This window comes from Thalassophryne amazonica, chromosome 12 (genome assembly GCF_902500255.1).
Source record: "Thalassophryne amazonica chromosome 12, fThaAma1.1, whole genome shotgun sequence".
Lineage (NCBI taxonomy): Eukaryota > Metazoa > Chordata > Actinopteri > Batrachoidiformes > Batrachoididae > Thalassophryne > Thalassophryne amazonica.
The window spans coordinates 92,900,726-92,924,879 of record NC_047114.1 but is presented as its reverse complement, the minus strand read 5'-3'; the positions used below and the strand labels follow the sequence as shown (position 1 = coordinate 92,924,879).

The 24,154-nt window shown below is 42.8% G+C and overlaps 1 protein-coding gene across 2 annotated transcripts in view; it reads right to left on the bottom strand.

The window, feature by feature from the left end:
* Nucleotides 1-2,687: 2,687 nt before the first annotated feature.
* LOC117521800 (phosphatase and actin regulator 1-like) overlaps nt 2,688-24,154 on the bottom strand; it is a 142,484-nt gene continuing 121,017 nt past the window's right edge. For both annotated transcript variants that reach the window (XM_034183148.1, XM_034183147.1), the window contains exons 8-12: nt 22,398-22,453; nt 20,524-20,585; nt 14,154-14,294; nt 2,860-2,936; nt 2,688-2,731 (exon numbers count right to left, since the gene is read on the bottom strand). In XM_034183148.1, coding sequence (XP_034039039.1) covers nt 2,716-2,731; nt 2,860-2,936; nt 14,154-14,294; nt 20,524-20,585; nt 22,398-22,453 — 352 coding nt within the window. In that variant the 3' untranslated portion in view covers nt 2,688-2,715. The remainder of the gene's footprint in view (nt 2,732-2,859; nt 2,937-14,153; nt 14,295-20,523; nt 20,586-22,397; nt 22,454-24,154) is intronic.

The following is a 24,154-nucleotide window of genomic DNA, read 5'->3' as shown; positions in this document are numbered from 1 at the left end:
AGAAAACTCGATGTAAATATGAAAGTTTTAGACTGTCCTACATAAACTGAAGAGTGTGACACATCAGGCTCAATTCTCAGGTCCGTGTCGTCGGATCATCTACTTAGGAATGAGAGCAATGCGTTTCCCATTGCAGACAAATCAATGATAAACAGCAGTGTAGCATTATATTGAAAATGTTACAATATGTTTTGTGAAATGTGACGCAAAGTCAATGAATTAAAAAAAAAAAGACTTTGGTCAGAAAACAAAACACAGAGGACAACTCAACACAACAATAAAACATCTCTTTCCTCCACAACAGGTCACAAACAACAACAGGACTGACACCACTACAACTAACCGCGAGCCCCCAGATGGAGCCACGCAGAACCAAATACCATTACGCCAGACGGTCAAAAACCTTTGACCTCTGCAGCTTCGTTTCAATTGACAAGCAACTGTTTCATAATAAAACTTCAAATTAACGCAGTTAAAGAACCAAAAAACAAAACAAAAAAATAACATTCAATGTACATAAAGCTCATGATTCATCACATGACCAGATCATTAAAGTCAAACAACAAACTGGTCACAGATCAACAATCAAACAATATTTTACACACTTGGGTCCTGACCTTTGAACAGTAAGCATTTTAAAGCTAAAAATTTAAAAGTGCAAAATCTAAAAAGGTGTAGTCCCTTTTGATTTTTGCACAAAAAAAAAAAAAAAAAAAATGTCTGTCCTGAAATCTGGGATTTATAAACGTACCTTTATGTCTGGAATATATCACAAAATTACAGCTAATTTTATAGCAGGTAAATTAGTTAATTTAAGGGGGATTCCTTGGCAAAGATGGTGATTTCACTCCGAGAGATCTTACCTATGACCTGCAGGAGGAAGCGCATGCATGTACAAGGTTTGAAGTTTGTGTTGCGTTTGACGGACTGGGAACTCAGAATTTCCAGTTTCCAACAAAGAAAGTAACATAAAGAGACAAATTATAACTGTGTGTCGTCTTACGTGTCCAGCTGGTATCCAGCAAAATCTTTCTATGCAATTTGTCTGGATGTTATCCCGAATGCTTCCCAGAGGGATTTCTCATCTGTTATGTTTATTGGCATGTCTGTTGCTTTCTTTATGCTTCAGTTTCATTTACTTTCTACACTTTCAGATGTAACTGATTGTGTTTCTTCGGCTCCGTGATTGCTGTTCGAGGGTCAGAAAAGTCCCCCGCCAGCCCAGGAATTCTCCATCGTGGCCACAGAATGCATGTCGTGGAATCTTGTTGCTGTATTTTAACCCATGTGGGCCAAAATTCTAAACTGGCTCCACAGAAGGTCAACTTTGGTAACATTTGTGATATACGATTGTGAAGCCTTTATTTGAGTACTAAGGAACAAAATTATGATGCTAAAACAAATCCCTTAAAAAAAAAAAAAAAAGACTTACACGGTTTAAAAAAAAAATACATAAACCAAAGGGAGTACACCTTTAAACTGGCAGACTTTTCCAGCTGAGATTGAGCCGTGGCTGCAGAGCGTGCGCTTCTTTCTACTGCAGATGTGAGATTTTAAAATCACATCTGGTCAAAATGTGCCGGTCAACAAGCGGATCTGCTTTTGGGTTAATGAGGGAAAAACTGCTAAAACAAGGCTTCAATTAAGGTAAAAATGAAATACTATTTTAAAAAAAAGTGGAGGAGGGGTGAGTTGACGTGGGGTGTACCGCACAGACAAAAGCGTACGACGACTTGAGTATAAAAGTAGTGTTAATACATGAATGTACATTTTGAGCAATGCTTATTAAAACATACACAGCTGCAAATGCAAAAACTAAAAACGATCAAAGTCTCGGTGCTGAGACGCCCCTGATCACATGCAGATTAAATATAGTTGTGCTGCAAGTGCCTGGAATAAAAATCTATTCAAACAGAAAAAAAAAAAAAAAACGGTGCCAGAACACATCTGCCCACTGAATTTTTTACATTTTGAGATTCTGATGTGAAACTTGGTGGTGATTCTTCGTTACATGTGATAGTTCCTTCTTGGTTATAAACAAAATGTACATTTTTGTAGAGAGCACCCAAACTCTCAAATTCACAGTTAGCAATTACGTTGAAGTGAGAATTCAGACTGTGGAGTAATGGCACACCGATGGAACACCAGGGGGCGCTATAGCACAGAAGAAGCTGAGAAAAGAAATACTGTACAATTAAAAAAAAATGTTTTACCTTCCTCAGCATTTACAAAGTCCTATGAATCAACACTGCATCTTCACTCGGAGCTCTGAAGCATCCATGGAGACAGCGTAACCACCAAATAAATTAAAAACTCTTAAAAAATAAACTTGTCCACTGAGACAGTCCACTGGTGTTAATGAAGCAAAGTGAGGGCCAACTCTGTGACGCTGTTCTCAGGGGGCGTGGCACGTCGCCCGCTGCATCAAATCCGTCCTTTCGGCTTATCGCTGGCTGAAAACTCAGTGGAAGTTTAGCAAACAGTCAAGCAAATTCCACTGATGGGCAGCAGGGGGCGATGTGGATCAATGGCGTGTGCTACTACAGCGTGTGAAACCGCGGGTTTCGAGTTCCAACTCAGATGTGTGGGTCTTGAAAAAGGCATTTCAGAAGACATGGCCTTATTGTAGAAACGGGCACCGTTTTTCTGTCGAGCACTTAAGGTTCTCAGTGGACGAGAGCGCCAGTGGGCGCCGCTCGAGACAGTGGTGGTCTGCTAAGGTCTGTGAAACCTGGAGGAGACAACATGAGGAAGGACCACATGTTTTATTAAACCACAGCTCTGCACAGCATGCAGCCGCCAGTGATGGAAATAATTCTCTATTTAAACAAAGAGGTTGAGGACATCAGTGCACGTTACCTGGTTAAATGGCGACTTGACTCGTGCACTTCCATCTCATTACTCTTGAAGTCGTTGAGTTCTTTTCGGATCGCCGCCTGCAGCAGATAAACAAGATCGAGCATTTATGATACAAACGCACGCACACACACACACAAGTTGACTCCTCCTCCTTTTGGCTTTGAGCATCATTTAGGCTCATCTGACCACCATAAATTATTTTATAATTTTTTTTTTTGTATTTTATGGCTTTTAACCACATTTTCCAACTATCACAAATACAATCACTGTTTGTTTGAAAACTGAATCCATTTCGCTTCAGGAAAACGTAAAAAAAAAGGTCCAACAAAACTTGTAATTATCTAAAACAATCCTGTTTGCATCTGACATTTAAAAAATAAATAAATAAATAAATCTCTGTCATTGCAGGAGTACTATTCCTTTGTACCGTTCATAACATACTTTGACCATTCCACATTTTGATTAGTGACCTGTGATCCTGATCGCTCATCTTTGATAACCTTCAGTACTCATTGATCAACTCTGAGTCTATATTTTGGCCAGCACTTAAATCCTGATTGCCATTCTTTGACCTCGAGCAGCCATCTTTGATTTAGACCTTTGATCCAGTTTGATAATCCTTGATCTTATTGATCATCTGTTTCTGACCTTTGAACTGCAGCTTTGATCCTCACTGATAAAACTTTGATCTGGCTCAGCCATCTCTGATTCTGTTTTTTGATCCAAAGGTTTGATCCAGCTTGATAATCTTCGATCCTGGTCCATCACATGTTCCTGATCTTTGAGCAACAGTTTCGAGCTTGCTCAATCATCTCTGATTGTGTTCTTTGATCCAACGCTTTGACCCACAGACTGGACATACACCACACAACCCCTCCATGAAGTCACAGGTCATAGGATTTCTGAAGTTTTGGATTTTGCCAACTTATCACTGAACTCATGGCCAAACTATAAACGGTTAAAGAGGTGGAGCATGGGCAAGAGCAGCGTGACCTGGGCAGGAGGAATGAAACCCAAACAAAACTCCATCTCAAAGTTAGCAAACAAACTGAAGCCAACAGTCTCATCTTTGTTCAGATGTTTTATTAGCAGACTTTTGCAGACTGCATGGTGGTTTTCATGATGAGTGGTTTGGGAGTGGCTATTAAAAATTGTGACTTAAAAAGGTTCCATAAATGATGCCTTCTGTGTTAATGGCAGCGCCAGTGTAGTTCTGTGACTGCATCAGCAGGGGGAAATGCTTAACAAATACAAAGCCCTGTCTTTAATAAAGTTTTTAAAAATTTGTGTTTGCAAAAAAGTGTTTGCAAAGTGCAAATTTAAGCTGCTTTCATTCATGAAGCTGCTCACTTCCGCAGTCCAGGAGACGGTGGTGCATCATTCTTGCCATTGTCGGTCTTTAAACTACGCTGCTGCAGCAAAGGGAAGCTTGTCTGCCTTGCCCAAGGGCGTCATGACCAAACAGACGTTCTTCTCTGATGAGATTGAGAAAATAAAATAAAAGGCTGCTTTTTCCAAGAAACCGTTTACGATTCTTAAACTCAAGCGAGTGACAACAGTGCAGATGGATGTCGTCATTATTATTACAGTCTGTATTCAGTACAACTCATGCAGACGGTTCCAGCTGCAGATGTTTCTGTGACGAGGATAAAAGCAATAATAAAATCTGTGCTGACAAAAAAAAAAAAAACAGACGAGGCATCCCGAGGCGCTGCTCGTCCAATGACTCTTATGTAGGAGCAGGCTCTCAGGTCCTCAGGTGAGGTGACACTTGCCGCCGCCGCGCTAATGATGCGGGCAGTGAGGGGAAGCACTGCCTCAGGGATTGAACTCACAACGCAGAACAAAAGTGCTATAAGCTGAAGCTGCTGTGTTACAGCTGACATCACAAAGAGGAGCAGAGAAGGAGAAAGACGCACACGATCTCTCACACACAAATTTTAGAATAGATCTTGAATATAAAAACATAATATAAAATAATAATATATAATAAAAATAATAAAATATATTCATAAAAAATACATGCATAACAAGGAGAAGTGCTCACTATCACAGATTTAGACTGGTTTGTGAACAATATCTGAGGGAAATGGTGATATTGTGTATGTGGAAAAAGTATTAGATCTTTGAGTTCATCTCATACAAAATGGGAGCAAAACCAAAAGTGTTGCGTTTATATTTTTGTTGAGTGTATACGCGTATATATATTTCACACACACACACACATATACATATATATATATATATATACACGAGGTCTGTCAAAGTATAGGTCCTTTGTATTTTTTACAAAAAATATATGGATTTCATTCATATGTTTTTACATCAGACATGCTTGATCCCTCGTGCGCATGCGTGAGTTTTTCCACGCCTGTCGGTGACGTCATTCGCCTGTGAGCACTCCTTGTGGGAGGAGTCGTCCAGCCCCTCGTCGGAATTCCTTTGTCTGAGAAGTTGCTGAGAGACTGGCGCTTTGTTTGATCAAAATCTTTTCTAAACCTGTGAGACACATCGAAGTGGACACGGTTCGAAAAATTAAGCTGGTTTTCGGTGAAAATTTTAACGGCTGATGAGAGATTTTGAGGTGATCATATTTAAGACCGAAGCATTAATTAATGGTAGGGCTTCCTTCAGCAGCCTGGTAGGAATGGGGTCTAATAGACATGTTGATGGTTTGGATGAAGTAACTAATGAAAATAACTCAGACAGAACAATCGGAGAGAAAGAGTCTAACCAAATACCGGCATCACTGAAAGCAGCCAAAGATAACAATACGTCTTTGGGATGGTTATGAGTAATTTTTTCTCTAATAGTTAAAATTTTATTAGCAAAGAAAGTCATGAAGTCATTACTAGTTAACGTTAAAGGAATACTCGGCTCAATAGAGCTCTGACTCTTTGTCAGCCTGGCTACAGTGCTGAAAAGAAACCTGGGGTTGTTCTTATTTTCTTCAATTAGTGATGAGTAGTAAGATGTCCTAGCTTTACGGAGGGCTTTTGTATAGAGCAACAGACTCTTTTTCCAGGTTAAGTGAAGATCTTCTAAATTAGTGAGACGCCATTTCCTCTCCAACTTACGGGTTATCTGCTTTAAGCTGCGAGTTTGTGAGTTATACCACGGAGTCAGGCACTTATGATTTAAAGCTCTCTTTTTCAGAGGAGCTACAGCATCCAAAGTTGTCTTCAATGAGGATGTAAAACTACTGACGAGATACTCTATCTCACTTACAGAGTTTAGGTAGCTACTCTGCACTGTGTTGGTATATGGCATTAGAGAACATAAAGAAGGAATCATATCTTTAAACCTAGTTACAGTGCTTTCTGAAAGACTTCTAGTGTAATGAAACTTATTCCCCACTGCTGGGTAGTCCATCAGAGTAAATGTAAATGTTATTAAGAAATGATCAGACAGAAGGGAGTTTTCAGGGAATACTGTTAAGGCTTCAATTTCCATACCATAAGTCAGAACAAGATCTAAGATATGATTAAAGTGGTGGGTGGACTCATTTACATTTTGAGCAAAGCCAATTAAGTCTAATAATAGATTAAATGCAGTGTTGAGGCTGTCATTCTCAGCATCTGTGTGGATGTTAAAATTGCCCACTATAATTATCTTATCTGAGCTAAGCACTAAGTCAGACAAAAGGTCTGAAAATTCACAGAGAAACTCACAGTAACGACCAGGTGGACGATAGATAATAACAAATAAAACTGGTTTTTGGGACTTCCAATTTGGATGGACAAGACTAAGAGTCAAGCTTTCAAATGAATTAAAGCTCTGTCTGGGTTTTTGACCCAGCTGGAATGGAAGATTGCTGCTAATCCTCCGCCTCGGCCCGTGCTACGAGCATTCTGGCAGTTAGTGTGACTCGGGGGTGTTGACTCATTTAAACTAACATATTCATCCTGCTGTAACCAGGTTTCTGTAAGGCAGAATAAATCAATATGTTGATCAATTATTATATCATTTACTAACAGGGACTTAGAAGAGAGAGACCTAATGTTTAATAGACCACATTTAACTGTTTTAGTCTGTGGTGCAGTTGAAGGTGCTATATTATTTTTTCTTTTTGAATTTTTATGCTTAAATAGATTTTTGCTGGTTATTGGTGGTCTGGGAGCAGGCACCGTCTCTACTGTGATGGGGTAATGAGGGGATGGCAGGGGGAGAGAAGCTGCAGAGAGGTGTGTAGGACTACAAATTATAATAATCCATAATGAGGACTTTGATGTTGCTCGGGACGTGGTGCCTCTCCAATGTCGCCTCCACTAGCTTGTGAGGTATGGAACCATACGCACTGGCTAAGTCCAACCATAGTACCGCCAGGTTTCCTTTCCCTTCTCGGGCCTCTCTAATCAGTTGTCTTACCACACCACTGTGTTCCAGGCATCCTGGAAACCCTGGGATCCCCCCCTTTTGCACTGAGGTGTCGATGTACTGATTCTTCAGGAGGTAAACTGACAGCCGCTGGGAGAGGATACTGAAAAATATCTTCCCCTCAACGTTAAGCAGTGAGATGGTTCTAAACTGCTCAATGGTGGTTGACCTCTCCTCCTTTGGAACCCAAACCCCTTCTGCGGATCTCCACTGTTGGGCCACCTTACCCCTCCTCCAGATCACCCTCAAGGTCCTCCACAGGTGCCGCAGGAGCTTGGGGCACCTTTTATACACCAAGTAAGGTACCCCATTGGGTCCAGGTGCTGAGCTGGACCTGGCAGCCTTGACAACAGCTTGGATTTCTTCCCAACTAGGTGTTTTGATGTTAAAGGCAGTAATCAGAACAGGCGGATTAATCAGGCCTCTGCATTCACCCAAGTCCTCCTCCCGGCCAGCATCGCTATAGGTATTATGGAGATATAAGTCTACCTCCTCCTTTGAGCATATAAGGGGGCCACTACGTTTTTGACCTAGCAACTGTTTGGCACACCCAAACGGGTTTGCCAGAAAGGCAGCACGTCTTTTGGCTCTCTCTCTGGCCCGCCTCCTGTGCCATTCTGCTCGCCGGAGGGTCAACAACCTCTTCCTAAGAATACCTCGAAGTTCTACCAATCCTAAGTTCTTGTCCTCACTTGCTCCCTTAAACTGCCTCTTCAGGAGTCGTAGTTCCTGGCGTAGCTGTGAGATCTTTTCTGCCCTGCGGTTCTTGGAGTACTGGTTTGTAATGACTCTCTTTTCTGCCAACCCAAACCTTTCCGTGGCGATACTGATGATCACAGTTGCCATCGTTTGGAGTTTCCTATCTGCCGCCCCCCTCATGGTAGCTTCCAGGATACCATCAACATCGTCATCAAATTTCCGGCACTTGTACCCCTTACTAGCTGGAGGCCACTTGACCCGCTGATGATGTGGAATGCATGAAGCTTGAACTCCATGAGCTTGGAGGTTCTGGGCTCTGTGGGGTGACTCCCGGCCCGGCTCCTCCTGCGTCTCACCAAGGCCCTCTGGAGCACAGGGGTTCTGGCCGCTATGGGATAATCCCCGGCCTAGTTCCTCCTGCATCTCTCTGAGGCTATTCCTTGAGCGCTGCTCAAACTGTACATTCTTCAAACATCCCATCTTGGTCTGATGAATCTTCAGACCCCGTGGGTTTTTGCAGCTCTTGCCGCATACGCATACGGCATTCGTTGTCACTTGTCCATTTGCATAGGTCGTTACCTGGTTATCCGTCCATTTGGGGTGCTCATTCTCCCCCCCTCTCGGGCTCCCCTGGGGGTATGTCTCTTCCCCTCCTCCCCTCATGGTAGCTTCCAGGATACCATCAACATCGTCATCAAATTTCCGCCACTCGTACCCCTTACTAGCTGGAGGCCACTTAACCCACCGATGATGTGGAATGCATGAAGCTTGAACTCCATGAGCTTGGAGGTTCTGGGCTCTGTGGGGTGACTCCCGGCCCGGCTCCTCCTGCGTAATATATAATAATAATAATAAATAATAAACAGTTTTATTTTTCCCAATTCTGTGGCAAATACCATTAAAAACATTTTGGTTGGACAATTTATTCCTGAAATCCACTAGGTGTCCTTCTCTAGGCAGCAAAAATGAGAAAAGTCTGTTCAGTTTTTTAAGCTTAACGTTTCATCTTTCGGGCCCTATCTGTACCGCTAGCACCAACATGAGATTAGCATAAATGTTTGTCAGAAAAGAGGATCAAAATCTTTGTTGTGAACATTTGTAACAATAACTTTTGTGTACACTTCATTTACTTGTGTGTATTTTATTTATTTATTTGTGCTTACAAAAACAATTGTGGAACAAAAAAGTAAACACATAGAAAAATCAAGCCTATTTCCACAAGCAATTTCAGGGAGCAAAAATATTTCAATGTTCCTTTTTCCCCCCTGAATGGATCAGTGATTCCCAAAGTGTGGGCCACAGCCTCATGGTGGGCCATGAAGGTACTATAGTTGGGCCCTGAGATATCACTAAATAAATCAGTAAGTAGATAAAGTTATGATTTTCAATTTGTTTTACACACACACACACACACACACACACACACACACACACACACACACACACACACACACACACACACACACACACACACACACACACACACACACACTAAAGTTTGGCTGTGCTGCAGAAGATTTTCAGAGGCAACAGTCATCAAACAACAATTTTCAAAAACGGGATGAGAAACCAGATTTCTATTTTTACCTCCACCAAGGATGTTATGTTTTCGGTCGCGTCCATTTGTTTGTTGGTTGGCTGGTTTGTTAGCAGGATTACTCAAAAACTCCTCAATGGATTTAGCACTCCGACTGGGGACTCCATTGTTCTCCTGGGGGATTTCAATGCCCACGTGGGTGGCGACAGTGAGACCTGGAGGGGGGTGATCGGGAAGCACGCCTCCCCGATCTGAACCTGAGTGGTGTTCAGTTGTTGGACTTCTGTGCTAGTCACAGTTTGTCCATCACAAACACCATGTTCGAGCACAAGGATGTCCATAAGTGCACGTGGCACCAGGACACCCAGAGCCAGAGGTCGATGATCAACTTTGTAGTCGTATCATCTGACCTCGGACACTCGAGTGAAGAGAGGGGCAGAGCTGTCGACCGATCACCACCTGGTGGTGAGTTGGATCCGCTGGGAGGGGAGGAAGCCGGTCAGACCTGGCAGGCCCAAACGTATCATGAGGGTCTGCTGGGAACGACTGGTGGAACCCTCTGTCAGCGAGGTCTTCAACTCCCACCTCCGGGAGAGCTTCTCCCAGATCCCGGGGGAGGTTGGAGACATGGAGTCCGAGTGGACCATGTTCTCCACCTCCATTGTTGATGTGGCCGCTCGTAGCTGTGGTTGCAAGGTCTCTGGTGCCTGTCACGGCGGCAATCCTCGAACCCGGTGGTGGACACCGGAAGTAAGGGATGCTGTCAAGCTGAAGAAGGAGTCCTACTTATCTTTGTTGGTAGGTGGGACCCCGGAGGCAGCTGACAGGTACCGGCAGGCCAAGCGTGCCGCAGCCCATGCGGTCGCAGAGGCAAAAACTCGGGTCTGGGAGGAGTTCGGGGAGGCTAATCGGTCGGCCTCGAAGAGATTCTGGCAAACCGTCCGACGCCTCAGGAGGTGGAAGCAGCTCTCCACCAGCACTGTTTACGGTGCGGGTGGGGAGCTGCTGACCCTGACTGGGGATGTTGTCGGGCGGTGGAAGGAGTACTTCGAGGATCTCCTCAATCCCATCGTCACGTCTTCCGAAGAGGAAGCAGAGACTGGGGACTCAGAGGTGGACTCATCCATAACCCTGGCCGAAGTCACCGAGGTGGTTAGAAAGCTCCTCGGTGGCAAGGCTCCTGGGGTGGATGAAATCCGTCCTGAGTACCTTGAGTCTCTGGATGATGTGGGACTGTCTTGGCTGACACACCTCTGCAACATCGCGTGGCGATCGGGGACAGTGCCTCTGGATTGGCAGACCGGGGTGGTGGTCCCTCTGTTTAAGAAGGGGGACAGGAGGGTGTGTTCCAACTATAGGGGGATCACACTCCTCAGCCTCCCCGGTAAGGTCTATTCCAGAGTACTGGAGAGGAGAATTCGACCGATGGTCGAACCTTGGATTCAGGAGGAGAAGTGTGATTTTCGTGCTGGTCGCGGCACACTGGACCAGTTCTACACGCTCCATCGGGTGTTCGAGGGTTCATGGGAGTTCTCCCAACCAGTCCACATGTGTTTTGTGGATCTGGAGAAGGCGTTCGACCGTGTCCCTCGGGCACCCTGTGGGGAGTGCTCCGGGAGTACGGGGTCCGGGGTCCTTTGCTAAGGGCTATCCGGTCCCTGTACAACTGCAGCAGGAGCTTGGTTCGCATTGCCAGTAGTAAGTCAAACCTGTTTCCAGTGCACGTTGGCCTCCGCCAGGGCTGTCCTTTGTCACCGGTTCTGTTCATTATTTTTATGGACAGAATTTCTAGGCGCAGCCAGGGTGTAGAGGGGGTCTGGTTTGGGAACCACAGAATCTCGTCTCTGCTGTTTGCGGACGATGTGGTTCTGTTGGCTTCATCAAATCAGGCCCTTCAGTGTGCACTGGGGCAGTTTGCAGCCGAGTGTGAAGCATCCGGGATGAAAATCAGCACCTCCAATCCGAGGCCATGGTTCTCGACCGGAAAAAGGTGCTTTGTCCTCTTCAGGTCAGTGGAGTGTCCTTGCCTCAAGTGGAGGAGTTTAAGTATCTCGGGGTCTTGTTCACGAGTGAGGGACGGATGGAGCGTGAGATCGATAGACGGATCGGTGCAGCATCTGCAGTGATGCGGTCGCTGTATCGGACCGTCGTGATGAAGAGAGAGCTGAGTAGGGGGGCAAAGTGTTGTGAAAGTGTAGGAACACGGACCCACAACAGGGGGCGCAATGAACGGACAATGGAGAGAGTAAATAACAAGATTTACTACTGAAACAAGCACGAGTAATACAACAAACACAATTTGGGGTCGAATCCGCTGGTGTCGTGTGGGCAGGCTCGAAGGTAGGAGACGTCTGTCTCAGTCGAACCGGAACCACCCAGATCTCCTCTGCCACCGAACCCTGGAAATACTGGAACCGCCAAGTCCCGAATTCCCAGGTGGCCACTGCCTCCGCTCGTCGGATCCGGTACTGCTGGCAGGAGAGAGCAACAACACACAGGAGTGGATGAACGCACCCAGTAACAGAGAGGGGAGAAGCCGCCTCCACCTCTTGGCAAAGTATAGCAGGAAGGTGAGTACTTATCCAAAGAATGAGGTTTTCAGTAGTCACCAGTCCTGAAAAAGGTTTTAACAGTCTTAGCTGATGATGCAATGTATAACTGCAGAGAATACTACCTTGGTCTTAGGCGATATCTCGGCACTGAGGTGGAGACGCCGTCCTCCTGATATACCTCGGTGCTGAGTAGAACAGCTGTGTCTGGTGATGGGTGACAGCTGTCACCCAGGCTACTCCCATGATGCGGCAGCGCCCTCTGGTGCCTGGAGCCCGCACTCCAGGCAGGGCGCCCTCTGGTGGTGGTGGGCCAGCAGTACCTCCTCTTCAGCGGCCCACACAACACAAAGCTCTCGATTTACCGATCGATCTACGTTCCGATCCTCACCTATGGTCATGAGATTTGGCTCATGACCGAAAGACCGAGATCGCGAGTACAAGCGGCCGAGATGAGTTTCCTCCGCAGGGTGGCTGGGCGCTCCCTTAAAGATAGGGTGAGGAGCTCGGTCACTCGGGAGGAGCTCGGAGTCGAGCTGCTGCTCCTCCACGGCGAAAGGAGTCAGTTGAAGTGGCTCGGGCATCTTTTCCGGATGCCCCCTGGACGCCTCACTGGAGAGGTGTTCCAGGCACGTCCCATTGGGAGGAGGCCCCGGGGAAGACCCAGGACACGCTGGAGGGAATACATCTCTCGGCTGGCTTGGGAACGCCTTGGGGTTCCCCTGGAGGAGCTGGGGGAGGTGTGTGTGGATCGGGAGGTCTGGGCGGCTTTGCTTGAGCTGCTGCCCCCGCGACCCGACTCCGGATAAAGCTGAAGAAAATGGATGGATGGATGGATTTCAATGAAATTTTTACCAGGGGTGTATCTTGGCCTAACTTAGAAGTCATTACATTTTGGTAATGATCCGAAACACGATCCGGATCCAGTAATTTTTTTTTTAAGGATTCTTTATCATTGCAGGATAGGGCCAATTTCAACATTTTTGCATCTAACTTCATGAAAACGGGTCACAAAGGCTGAACAAAAATTAAGTTATGACACAACAATAATTTAGCATTTGTTTCTCCTCACTGAATAAACTTGTTATTAGAAAATAATTAAAAAAAAGTGTAGTTCATGCAGTTTCTCTTTAGAAATACATTTGCTGAAGATCTAAGGGTTTAACGGTTTAGCTGTCAGATACAACGGCCGAGCCCAACCTTTACTAAATTATAAATAACTTTTTAATGATATGAGATAGAAACTTACTTTTTTTTGCTGAAAAGTTAACTCCATGGACATTCGAGCCACTGTCCACCATTTTGTACTCCTCATCGAAGCTGTGTGATGACGTGAGCAATGTGACTGTCCAATCGGAATTGGTTCACCGTCACATGGTTTTCCAAAATACAATCGTAGGACAGATTTACCTCACGTGACACACCAAAGATTGTTTTTAGGAGTGATGTGTTACTAGTTTATTATAGTTTGCTGTGTGTTTTGAATAAATGTGTGTGGAAAATTATTTTCCGCTTTAATTTTTCCTTTCTTATTTCTGATTGTAAACCTTTATTACACTTATAAAACACAACTATAGCATATATATTTTGAAAGTACAGGTTGTCCTGAAAAAAAAGACATAAAACTTGATTGTGGGATGCAGGGAGAGCTGTTAACAGTAACAATAAAACATTTATGCCAGGCGAGTGAAATGTCCAAAAAATGCCCTCAGACCCCAGTGGGTTAACCACTGAATCTGAAACATGACAGTGGATGCGTGAAACGACGTGGAATAAGTCTCTTTGCAAAAGGGTATTCCATGTGACGTCAGTGACCCTATGGCCTTGGCGTAGGTTTGCGCTCTCCGAGTGCTTCTATTTTTTTTTTTTTTTTTTGAGGAACAGAAATCAATAAATGGAAAATGCATGAACCAATCAGCAATAAAACATTGACTGTTAAAAGCAATTTATGACCTATAATTCAACACAGTTTATTCCTTCTTTGCTTGCAATATTAATGTAATAACCAAAAATCATTTTGCAGGAATTTGTGGAGGAAAAAAAAGTTAAGGCTGCAGAAATAAGGTTGTGATTTATTTGAAATTGTGTTGATTTTTGTGATCACAGATTGAGTCCCTGTCATTCACACTGACCTTGTCAGCTGCTGTCAGCCGTGTCCAGGGTTTATCTGCCCGCCTGTCGTAGTCCTGAGCATCCGACACCTCCACGTAGTCACTGAATCGAATGAGAATCTTAGCCTGTCTCAGTTCCTCCACAGTGGGCCTCTGGCTCAACTGCAACAACATCGACAACAACAACAAAACCCAATACAATAAAACATGTTATGGCACATAAACTTTGTAAACCATCAATGACACGTTAGCAGCAAATTCTGATTTACGTCTAATATGTATTGTGTGGTGTAGGATGGGTTTGTTAATCAAATACAACAAAAGCACATTAGATAACTGCTTCAGAACATTCTCATTCACTGAATATTTAATTGGAGCACCACAAGGATCTGTTTCAGGCCCTCTTATTTTTCATTTATTTGAATGATAATGCAACAACAGCACATTGCGCTGAAGTTAGATGACTCTGCATCAGAACATTATCATTTACTGAATATTTAACTGGAAAGCCACAAGGATCTGTCTCAAGCACTCTTTTGTAGCATTTGTTTGAAAATGCACAACACCACATCGTATTTAAGTTAGATAACTGCATCAGAACTAATGAAAGAATATTCTCATTTACGCATTATGTAACTGGAGTTCCACATGGATTTTCCTCATTTCGTTTTTATGTTAATGTAAATACATCAACACCACACGAAATTTAGTTTAAACAACTTTGCATCAGACTGAATGACAGATTGATTATTGATTCTTCAGTTGGAATGCCACAAAGATCCATCTTAGGCACTCTTATTTTGTGTTCATATTAAGGAAGACACACAACACTGCATTGAACACTGCAAAGAACATTCTCATTCAATGAATATTCAATATTCACAATCACCAATCAATCAATCAATCCATTTTTTTATATAGCGCCAAATCACAACAAACAGTTGCCCCAAGGCGCTTTATATTGTAAGGCAAGGCCATACAATAATTATGTAAAACCCCAACGGACAAAACGACCCCCTGTGAGCAAGCACTTGGCTACAGTGGGAAGGAAAAACTCCCTTTTAACAGGAAGAAACCTCCAGCAGAACCAGGCTCAGGGAGGGGCAGTCTTCTGCTGGGACTGGTTGGGGCTGAGGGAGAGAACCAGGAAAAAGACATGCTGTGGAGGGGAGCAGAGATCGATCACTAATGATTAAATGCAGAGTGGTGCATACAGAGCAAAAAGAGAAAGAAACAGTGCATTATGGGAACCCCCCAGCAGTCTACGTCTATAGCAGCATAACTAAGGGATGGTTCAGGGTCACCTGATCCAGCCCTAACTATAAGCTTTAGCAAAAAGGAAAGTTTTAAGCCTAATCTTAAAAGTAGAGAGGGTGTCTGTCTCCCTGATCTGAATTGGGAGCTGGTTCCACAGGAGAGGAGCCTGAAAGCTGAAGGCTCTGCCTCCCATTCTACTCTTACAAACCCTAGGAACTACAAGTAAGCCTGCAGTCTGAGAGCGAAGCGCTCTATTGGGGTGATATGGTACTACGAGGTCCCTAAGATAAGATGGGACCTGATTATTCAAAACCTTATAAGTAAGAAGAAGAATTTTAAATTCTATTCTAGAATTAACAGGAAGCCAATGAAGAGAGGCCAATATAGGTGAGACATGCTCTCTCCTTCTAGTCCCCGTCAGTACTCTAGCTGCAGCATTTTGAATTAACTGAAGGCTTTTTAGGAAACTTTTAGGACAACCTGATAATAATGAATTACAATAGTCCAGCCTAGAGGAAATAAATGCATGAATTAGTTTTTCAGCATCACTCTGAGACAAGACCTTTCTGATTTTAGAGATATTGCGTAAATGCAAAAAAGCAGTCCTACATATTTGTTTAATATGCGCTTTGAATGACATATCCTGATCAAAAATGACTCAAAGATTTCTCACAGTATTACTAGAGGTCAGGGTAATGCCATCCAGAGTAAGGATCTGGTTAGACACCATGTTTCTAAGATTTGTGGGGCCAAGTACAATAACTTCAGTTTTATCTGAGTTTAAAAGCAGGAAATTAGAGGTCATCCATGTCTTTATGTCTGTAAGACAATCCTGCAGTTTAGCTAATTGGTGTGTGTCCTCTGGCTTCATGGATAGATAAAGCTGGGTATCATCTACGTAACAATGAAAATTTAAGCAATACCGTCTAATAATACTGCCTAAGGGAAGCATGTATAAAGTGATTAAAATTGGTCCTAGCACAGAACCTTGTGGAACTCCATAATTAACTTTAGTCTGTGAAGAAGATTCCCCATTTACATGAACAAATTGTAATCTATTAGACAAATATGATTAAAACCACCGCAGCGCAGTGCCTTTAATACCTATGGCATGCTCTAATCTCTGTAATAAAATTTTATGGTCAACAGTATCAAAAGCAGCACTGAGGTCTAACAGAACAAGCACAGAGATGAGTCCACTGTCCGAGGCCATAAGAAGATCATTTGTAACCTTCACTAATGCTGTTTCTGTACTATGATGAATTCTAAAACCTGACTGAAACTCTTCAAATAGACCATTCCTCTGCAGATGATCAGTTAGCTGTTTTACAACTACCCTTTCAAGAATTTTGAGAGAAAAGGAAGGTTGGAGATTGGCCTATAATTAGCTAAGATAGCTGGGTCAAGTGATGGCTTTTTAAGTAATGGTTTAATTACTGCCACCTTAAAAGCCTGTGGTACATAGCCAACTAACAAAGATAGATTGATCATATTTAAGATCGAAGCATTAAATAATGGTAGGGCTTCCTTGAGCAGCCTGGTAGGAATGGGGTCTAATAAACATGTTGATGGTTTGGATGAAGTAACTAATGAAAATAACTCAGACAGAACAATCGGAGAGAAAGAGTCTAACCAAATACCGGCATCACTGAAAGCAGCCAAAGATAACGATACGTCTTTGGGATGGTTATGAGTAATTTTTTCTCTAATAGTTAAAATTTTATTAGCAAAGAAAGTCATGAAGTCATTACTAGTTAAAGTTAATGGAATACTCAGCTCAATAGAGCTCTGACTCTTTGTCAGCCTGGCTACAGTGCTGAAAAGAAACCTGGGGTTGTTCTTATTTTCTTCAATTAGTGATGAGTAGAAAGATGTCCTAGCTTTACAGAGGGCTTTTTTATAGAGCAACAGACTCTTTTTCCAGGCTAAGTGAAGATCTTCTAAATTAGTGAGACGCCATTTCCTCTCCAACTTACGGGTTATCTGCTTTAAGCTACGAGTTTGTGAGTTATACCACGGAGTCAGGCACTTCTGATTTAAAGCTCTCTTTTTTAGAGGAGCTACAGCATCCAAAGTTGTCTTCAATGAGGTTGTAAAACTATTGACGAGATACTCTATCTCACTTACAGAGTTTAGGTAGCTACTCTGCACTGTGTTGGTATATGGCATTAGAGAACATAAAGAAGGAATCATATCCTTAAACCTAGTTACAGCGCTTTCTGAAAGACTTCTAGTGTAATGAAACTTATTCCCCACTGCTGGGTAGTCCATCAGAGTAAATGTAAATGTTATTAAGAAATGATCAGACAGAAGGGAGTTTTCAGGGAATACTGTTAAGTCTTCTATTTCCATACCATAAGTCAGAACAAGATCTAAGATATGATTAAAGTGGTGGGTGGACACATTTACATTTTGAGCAAAGCCAATAGAGTCTAATAATAGATTAAATGCAGTGTTGAGGCTGTCATTCTCAGCATCTGTGTGGATGTTAAAATCGCCCACTATAATTATCTTATCTGAGCTAAGCACTAAGTCAGACAAAAGGTCTGAAAATTCACAGAGAAACTCACAGTAACGACCAGGTGGACGATAGATAATAACAAATAAAACTGGTTTTTGGGACTTCCAATTTGGATGGACAAGACTAAGAGTCAAGCTTTCAAATGAATTAAAGCTCTGTCTGGGTTTTTGATTAATTAATAAGCTGGAATGGAAGATTGCTGCTAATCCTCCGCCTCGGCCCGTGCTACAAGCTTTCTGGCAGTTAGTGTGACTCGGGGGTGTTGACTCATTTAAACTAACATATTCATCCTGCTGTAACCAGGTTTCTGTAAGGCAGAATAAATTAATATGTTGATCAATTATTATATCATTTACCAACAGGGACTTAGAAGAGAGAGACCTAATGTTTAATAGACCACATTTAACTGTTTTAGTCTGTGGTGCAGTTGAAGGTGCTATATTATTTTTTCTTTTTGAATTTTTATGCTTAAATAGATTTTTGCTGGTTATTGGTAGTCTGGGAGCAGGCACCGTCTCTACGGGGATGGGGTAATGAGGGGATGGCAGGGGGAGAGAAGCTGCAGAGAGGTATGTAAGACTACAACTCTGCTTCCTGGTCCCAACCCTGGATAGTCACGGTTTGGAGGATTTAAGAAAATTGGCCAGATTTCTAGAAATGAGAGCTGCTCCATCCAAAGTGGGATGGATGCCGTCTCTCCTAACAAGACCAGGTTTTCCCCAGAAGCTTTGCCAATTATCTATGAAGCCCACCTCATTTTTTGGACACCACTCAGACAGCCAGCAATTCAAGGAGAACATGCGACTAAACATGTCACTCCTGGTCTGATTGGGGAGGGGCCCAGAGAAAACTACAGAGTCCGACATTGTTTTTGCAAAGTTACACACCGATTTAATGTTAATTTTAGTGACCTCCGATTGGCGTAACCGGGTGTCATTACTGCCGACGTGAATTACAATCTTACCAAATTTACGCTTAGCCTTAGCCAGCAGTTTCAAATTTCCTTCAATGTCGCCTGCTCTGGCCCCCGGAAGACAATTGACTATGGTTGCTGGTGTCGCTAACTTCACATTTCGCAAAACAGAGTCGCCAATAACCAGAGTTTGATCCTTGGCGGGTGTGTCGTCGAGTTGGGGAAAAACGGTTAGAGATGTGAACGGGTTGGCGGTGTACACGGGGCTTCTGTTTAGGGCTACGCTTCCTCCTCACAGTCACCCAGTCAGCCTGCTTTCCCGGCTGCTCGGGATCTGCCAGGGGGTAACTAACGGCAGCTAAGCTACCTTGGTCTGCACCGACTACAGGGGCCTGGCTAGCTGTAGAATTTTCCACGGTGCGGAGCCGAGTCTCCAATTCGCCCAGCCTGGCCTCCAAAGCTACCACCCTAAATGTTTACAGTCACTTTTTAAACTGTGCTTTATTCATATGTTTACATTCATATACAGTACATGTTTCATATTTAAACAACTTTTTTGTGGTGTATAAGATGTATTGTTTTCTTTTTTATGGTGTACAGTAGCTCTGCAGCAGCGCCCCCAATTTCATTGTAAACCTCCGTACAATGACAATAAAAACTATTCTAATCTAATAAGAGTGCCACAAGGCTTTTTTCTTGTTTGTTGCAATGAAAATAACACACCACCATATTTATACTAGGTCAGACAACAACATGACAACATTTTCATTTATTGTCCACTGAAAAGGAGTTCCACAAGGATCCTTCTCAGGCCCCCTTCTATTTTATGTTTATGGTAATAAACACATCACTACATGTTTACAGCAGATAAAAATGCACCACCATTGCATTCTCCATTCTGACTGGGGATTAGAACCCATGACTCCCTTGCCACAAACCCACTATACCAACATTTACACCACTACTTCCACTTGTAACTGCTGCAAAATTACAACAGTTGAACTTGTGCAGTTCTGAGTCAACATGGATTCAAAGTGGTGGAAGGTTTTTGTGCTAGTCAAGGACAAAGTGGAACCATTTTGGAGAGAAATGATCAAATGTCAGAGCCGCACAGGACAATAATGATGAATCACAAAGAATGAATATGCATGAACTACGTGTCAAACATGTAAGGCACAGGCATTCCACTTGTTACTGTTGTTTTTATTTGCCTTTTCTAATACCGATGACCTTGGCATTGTTGTAGCCGCTCTCCAGGGACTGCAGTTTAAAATTATCTCCTAACAACCCATCTGGAGCAGTGCATGTATTACACACAATCTATTTAATAAATAGATTTTATTTATTTATTTTTAAATCATAGACTGCAGATGCTCTCCTGTTATGAGCACGATGACGGCAGGTGTGCAGAAGGTGTTGTTTTTTTTAATTTATTATTGTGCGAACACATATAACACCTCTCGATGGGGCAGAGCGTTTTGGCAGAAAACATGCTGAAGGCTCAAGTCCAAAAAGGACACTGACGCCTCCTGGAAAGACCTGACAATTGCGACACTATATTTAACAGCAGATTCCCATCTCAATGCAGATGAATCACTGTCAGAGTGTTTGCTTTTGCCAAGCCATCAAGTTACCCCCTGCGTGACCTCTTAAATTAACCTCGGCTGACCTTCGGACCTTCACAGCTGATCCGGACTCACCTTCCGTGACAGTCTGCGTTTTATCTCTCGCTTCTCTTCCATCTCTTCCTGCTCATTGCGGGCTGCAGACAGAAAAAAAAAGAAGAAATTGTTGGTATATTTATAGGCTTACAGGCTCATAGTGGACTATTAGCAGAAATGTTTAGAAATCAGCAAAAAAGGGCACAAACACGCAATCTGCATAATATGGTTCATTAACAGGCAAATCTTGATCTGTTTCTTGAAGGCAAAAGCAGTTTCTGTTATTGAATGTTTGCAACAATTTTGGGAATCGCTGTCAAGGGAGAACGGTCTCATTCCTTTTTAAAGGTGTCCCAGGGCTTTTCTTTTTGTTTGTACCGATGTAAGTAACTTATTTAAATGAGGATAAAGGTTCCTTTATAAAAGGACAAAACACTTTAAAGTTAGTCCACACGACACAGTGTAGAAGTTGATCTGTGAGTCGAGCAAAAACGGGGCGAAAACAAAGGGACAAACCCTTGCAGACGTCGCTCAGAGGATTTCAGAAGAGCAGGATTGTAGCTCGTATGGTTCTAGATGTCGCCGTCCGGGCGCTGTGCGACGCTGTCTAACTGCCAGCTTATTCATAAAAAGGTTAACGAGGTGACGTCTGAGTAAGACAAGCGTGAGTTGAACGGGGCGAATGAACCCAGAACACACCTACCTACGTCAAAGTTACCAAGCTAGCTAAGGTTAACAAGCTATATATATATATATTAGAAAATATGACCAGAACACAGTCTTAGTAACCACTCAGTGTAATTAACATTACCTAGCTACTGATACCTGCTAATTAATGCTAATGGTGCCAACATGAAATCGCTATGATACTAAAATTTCACTCGCTGAGTATTGTTGCATGGACTTCTTAGACTGTATGTTGGTAACATTAACACACAGAAAGTCATATCATCTCATATTTGCATTAAAATGCCCTCAGAAAAGGAGCTAGGTGCCTGCTAGCGGGTACATTTCACCACACCTAGCCATCACTCAAAGCTAGCCTAACCGTTATCATGAATAGGTAAATAAGTTATACATAGAAAACAAAATCTGCTTTATACTAGGCTGTAAAAAGGTTTATTTCTGCTGTAAAGGTGAACATTTTAACATGGAGCTCAACGGAGATTGGCTCACTTTTGTAGCCAGCCTCAAGTGGCCATTTGAGGGACAACAAGCTCTATCACTTCTGTATTTGATTGATTTTTTTTATTAGCAGAGGTTGCTGCTGGTTGCAAAAGCCTCAGCAGCCGCTCTGCACTCGAGCGCGTGCGGAACACGTCCTGTATCTGTAGTACTCATTACACTTTGGATTCCAGGCTGTAGCTCTCCTGAATATTGAGCCCCGCTGAGTGACGGTGAGAACAGGACTCATCGTTTGTCAATGGGTCAACTTCATGTTTCCTTGCTACACTCTGACAATCATGCAGGAGCCGCTGGGAGAACAAGAACTGCTGGTAAATCAGTCAGCGATGTGAAAGCTGCAGAGTCCCAGGCTGCAGAACTGCTTCTCTCTGATAGTGCATGTGTTCGAGCCTGGAAGCCGGCCTCTCTGGACACGACTCCTCAGTGAGTCCTGCTGCCAGCCTCGGATAAAAAGGCAACCCGTGGAGATGGAAGGAGAGGAAAAAAAAAAGCTGTATGCTGCCATCTCTCTCATAACTAGGCCTCTCGAATCACCAGCTGCAGAGTGCAGCGTGTGTGTGTGTGTGTGGCCGCCTCAAATACAAAATTGGGTTTTGCTTCAATGCGTTTAATAAAGCGTCACAGGATAAAAAAAAAGGACAATTCAGAGCTTTGGCTTCTTCCACCTTCAGCACTTGTAAATTGACTTCAGGAACTGACATTTGGTGTTAAAAGTTGAATAAACTCACGCTTGAGGATGTTCCTCTGTTCCAGCTCCTCGGCTGTGGGTCTCTGACTCAAGCGCCTGGTGAAAAACAAGCATCTGTTACCAGGCGAAAAAATCCTCTGCAACACTTAAGTAATATGAGGGAAAAGTGGCATATTTTGTAAAATCAGATTTATTTCTAAAGCTACAGTGTGTAGGATTTAGTGCCATCTAGTGGTGAGGTTGCAGACTTTTGATTTACAGTCACATCCATAAATATTCAGTTGTGCACTTCTGTACACCACCACAATGGAAATGCAATGAAACTAACAAAGATGTGCTTGTGCTATAGGCCTAGTGAGACAAGTGAGGGAAGCCACCGAGACACCCCTGGAAACTCTGCAAGAGTTGCAAGCTTTTGTGGCTGTGACTGGAGAAAGTGTGCATTGGGCAACTTTTGTATGCGGCATCGCCAGTTCTGCAACTTCATGTTGAATGATTTTCTTTGAAAGATGTTAATTTTTAGTGACATTTTGCCAGGAGACATAATGGAGGTTCCACCCAAGATCTCATCTCATTGCCACCAGTTTTTTTTCTCCCAAAAACTGCAAGGTCTGCATTTACAGTATGAACACACTTTTCCAATGCACATTTTCATAAGAAATAGATTTGTGCAATGCAAGACAGACAATCAGTAAAAGTTATGGATGCCTTAAAAGTTCAACCCTCACATGACACCATGTGGTAAGGTCACAATTTAAAATAAATTTCCTAATTATCATTGTAACAATGGAAAAAGATAATATGATAAATAAATAGTCAGGGTTCCAGACTCTCAAACAGAAGTACTGCTTTTGTGTTTTGGTTTTAAAGCACTATAAACTTAAAAATATATATTTTTTAATTCTTATGTTTTGTTATTATTATCATCTATAACATAATAGCCAAGTGGCCCCTTTGTGTGTGTGTGTGTGTGTGTGTATGCCTTTGATCATGGAGAAACAGGGGACAGCTGACATTTGCTGTTTGGTATGCTTATGTATTTTGGGTGAAGGATGAACGATGCGAAAATGGAAAGTCAACAGGACAAAACATTTTTAAGAAATCAGTGATTTTAGCTAACCACTAAACAATGGACGGTGTGCTGCAATGCACCAGGGTTTTAAATGTTATTGTGGTTCATGTTAAGTTTAACAGTGTTGTTAGTGTTATTGATTTATTGTGTTTTTGTAGTTCAATTGGTTTAATCAGTTTAGTTAAGTGTCATGTTGCCGTTACCATGACTGAGTTACGTTTCATGTTGCTGGTACCATGAGTGAGATGTGTATTGAGTTTGATGTCTTCCGACAGTCTCTGTGTCTAAAAATAGAAGCACCTGTTTGCGGCAGAATGTGGAAAAGACAAGAACCTCTCCATGCGTATGACACAATACGATACACTTTATTGTCCCTTCCGGGAAATTTGTCCTGGACTCCAAGACAACGTGTGTATAACTTCATTCACAGACAAACTGAGGACAGCTGACATTTGCCATTTAGTATGCTTATGTGTTTTGGGTCAAGGATGAATGCTGCTAAAACAGAATGTTGGTAGGACAAATATTTTTGGAGCAACTACAGATATTACCTAACAACAATGAACAATGGCTGTTGATAATTACATTCTGGACTCACACGCCATTCCAGGAGGGGGAGATAAATCATCTATACATTAAAAGCATGCATGTGTGCATGATTTTATTTAATAAGTTCAATGTAAGTACATAATATAACTGTAAATATGTTAAAATAGATGGATGAC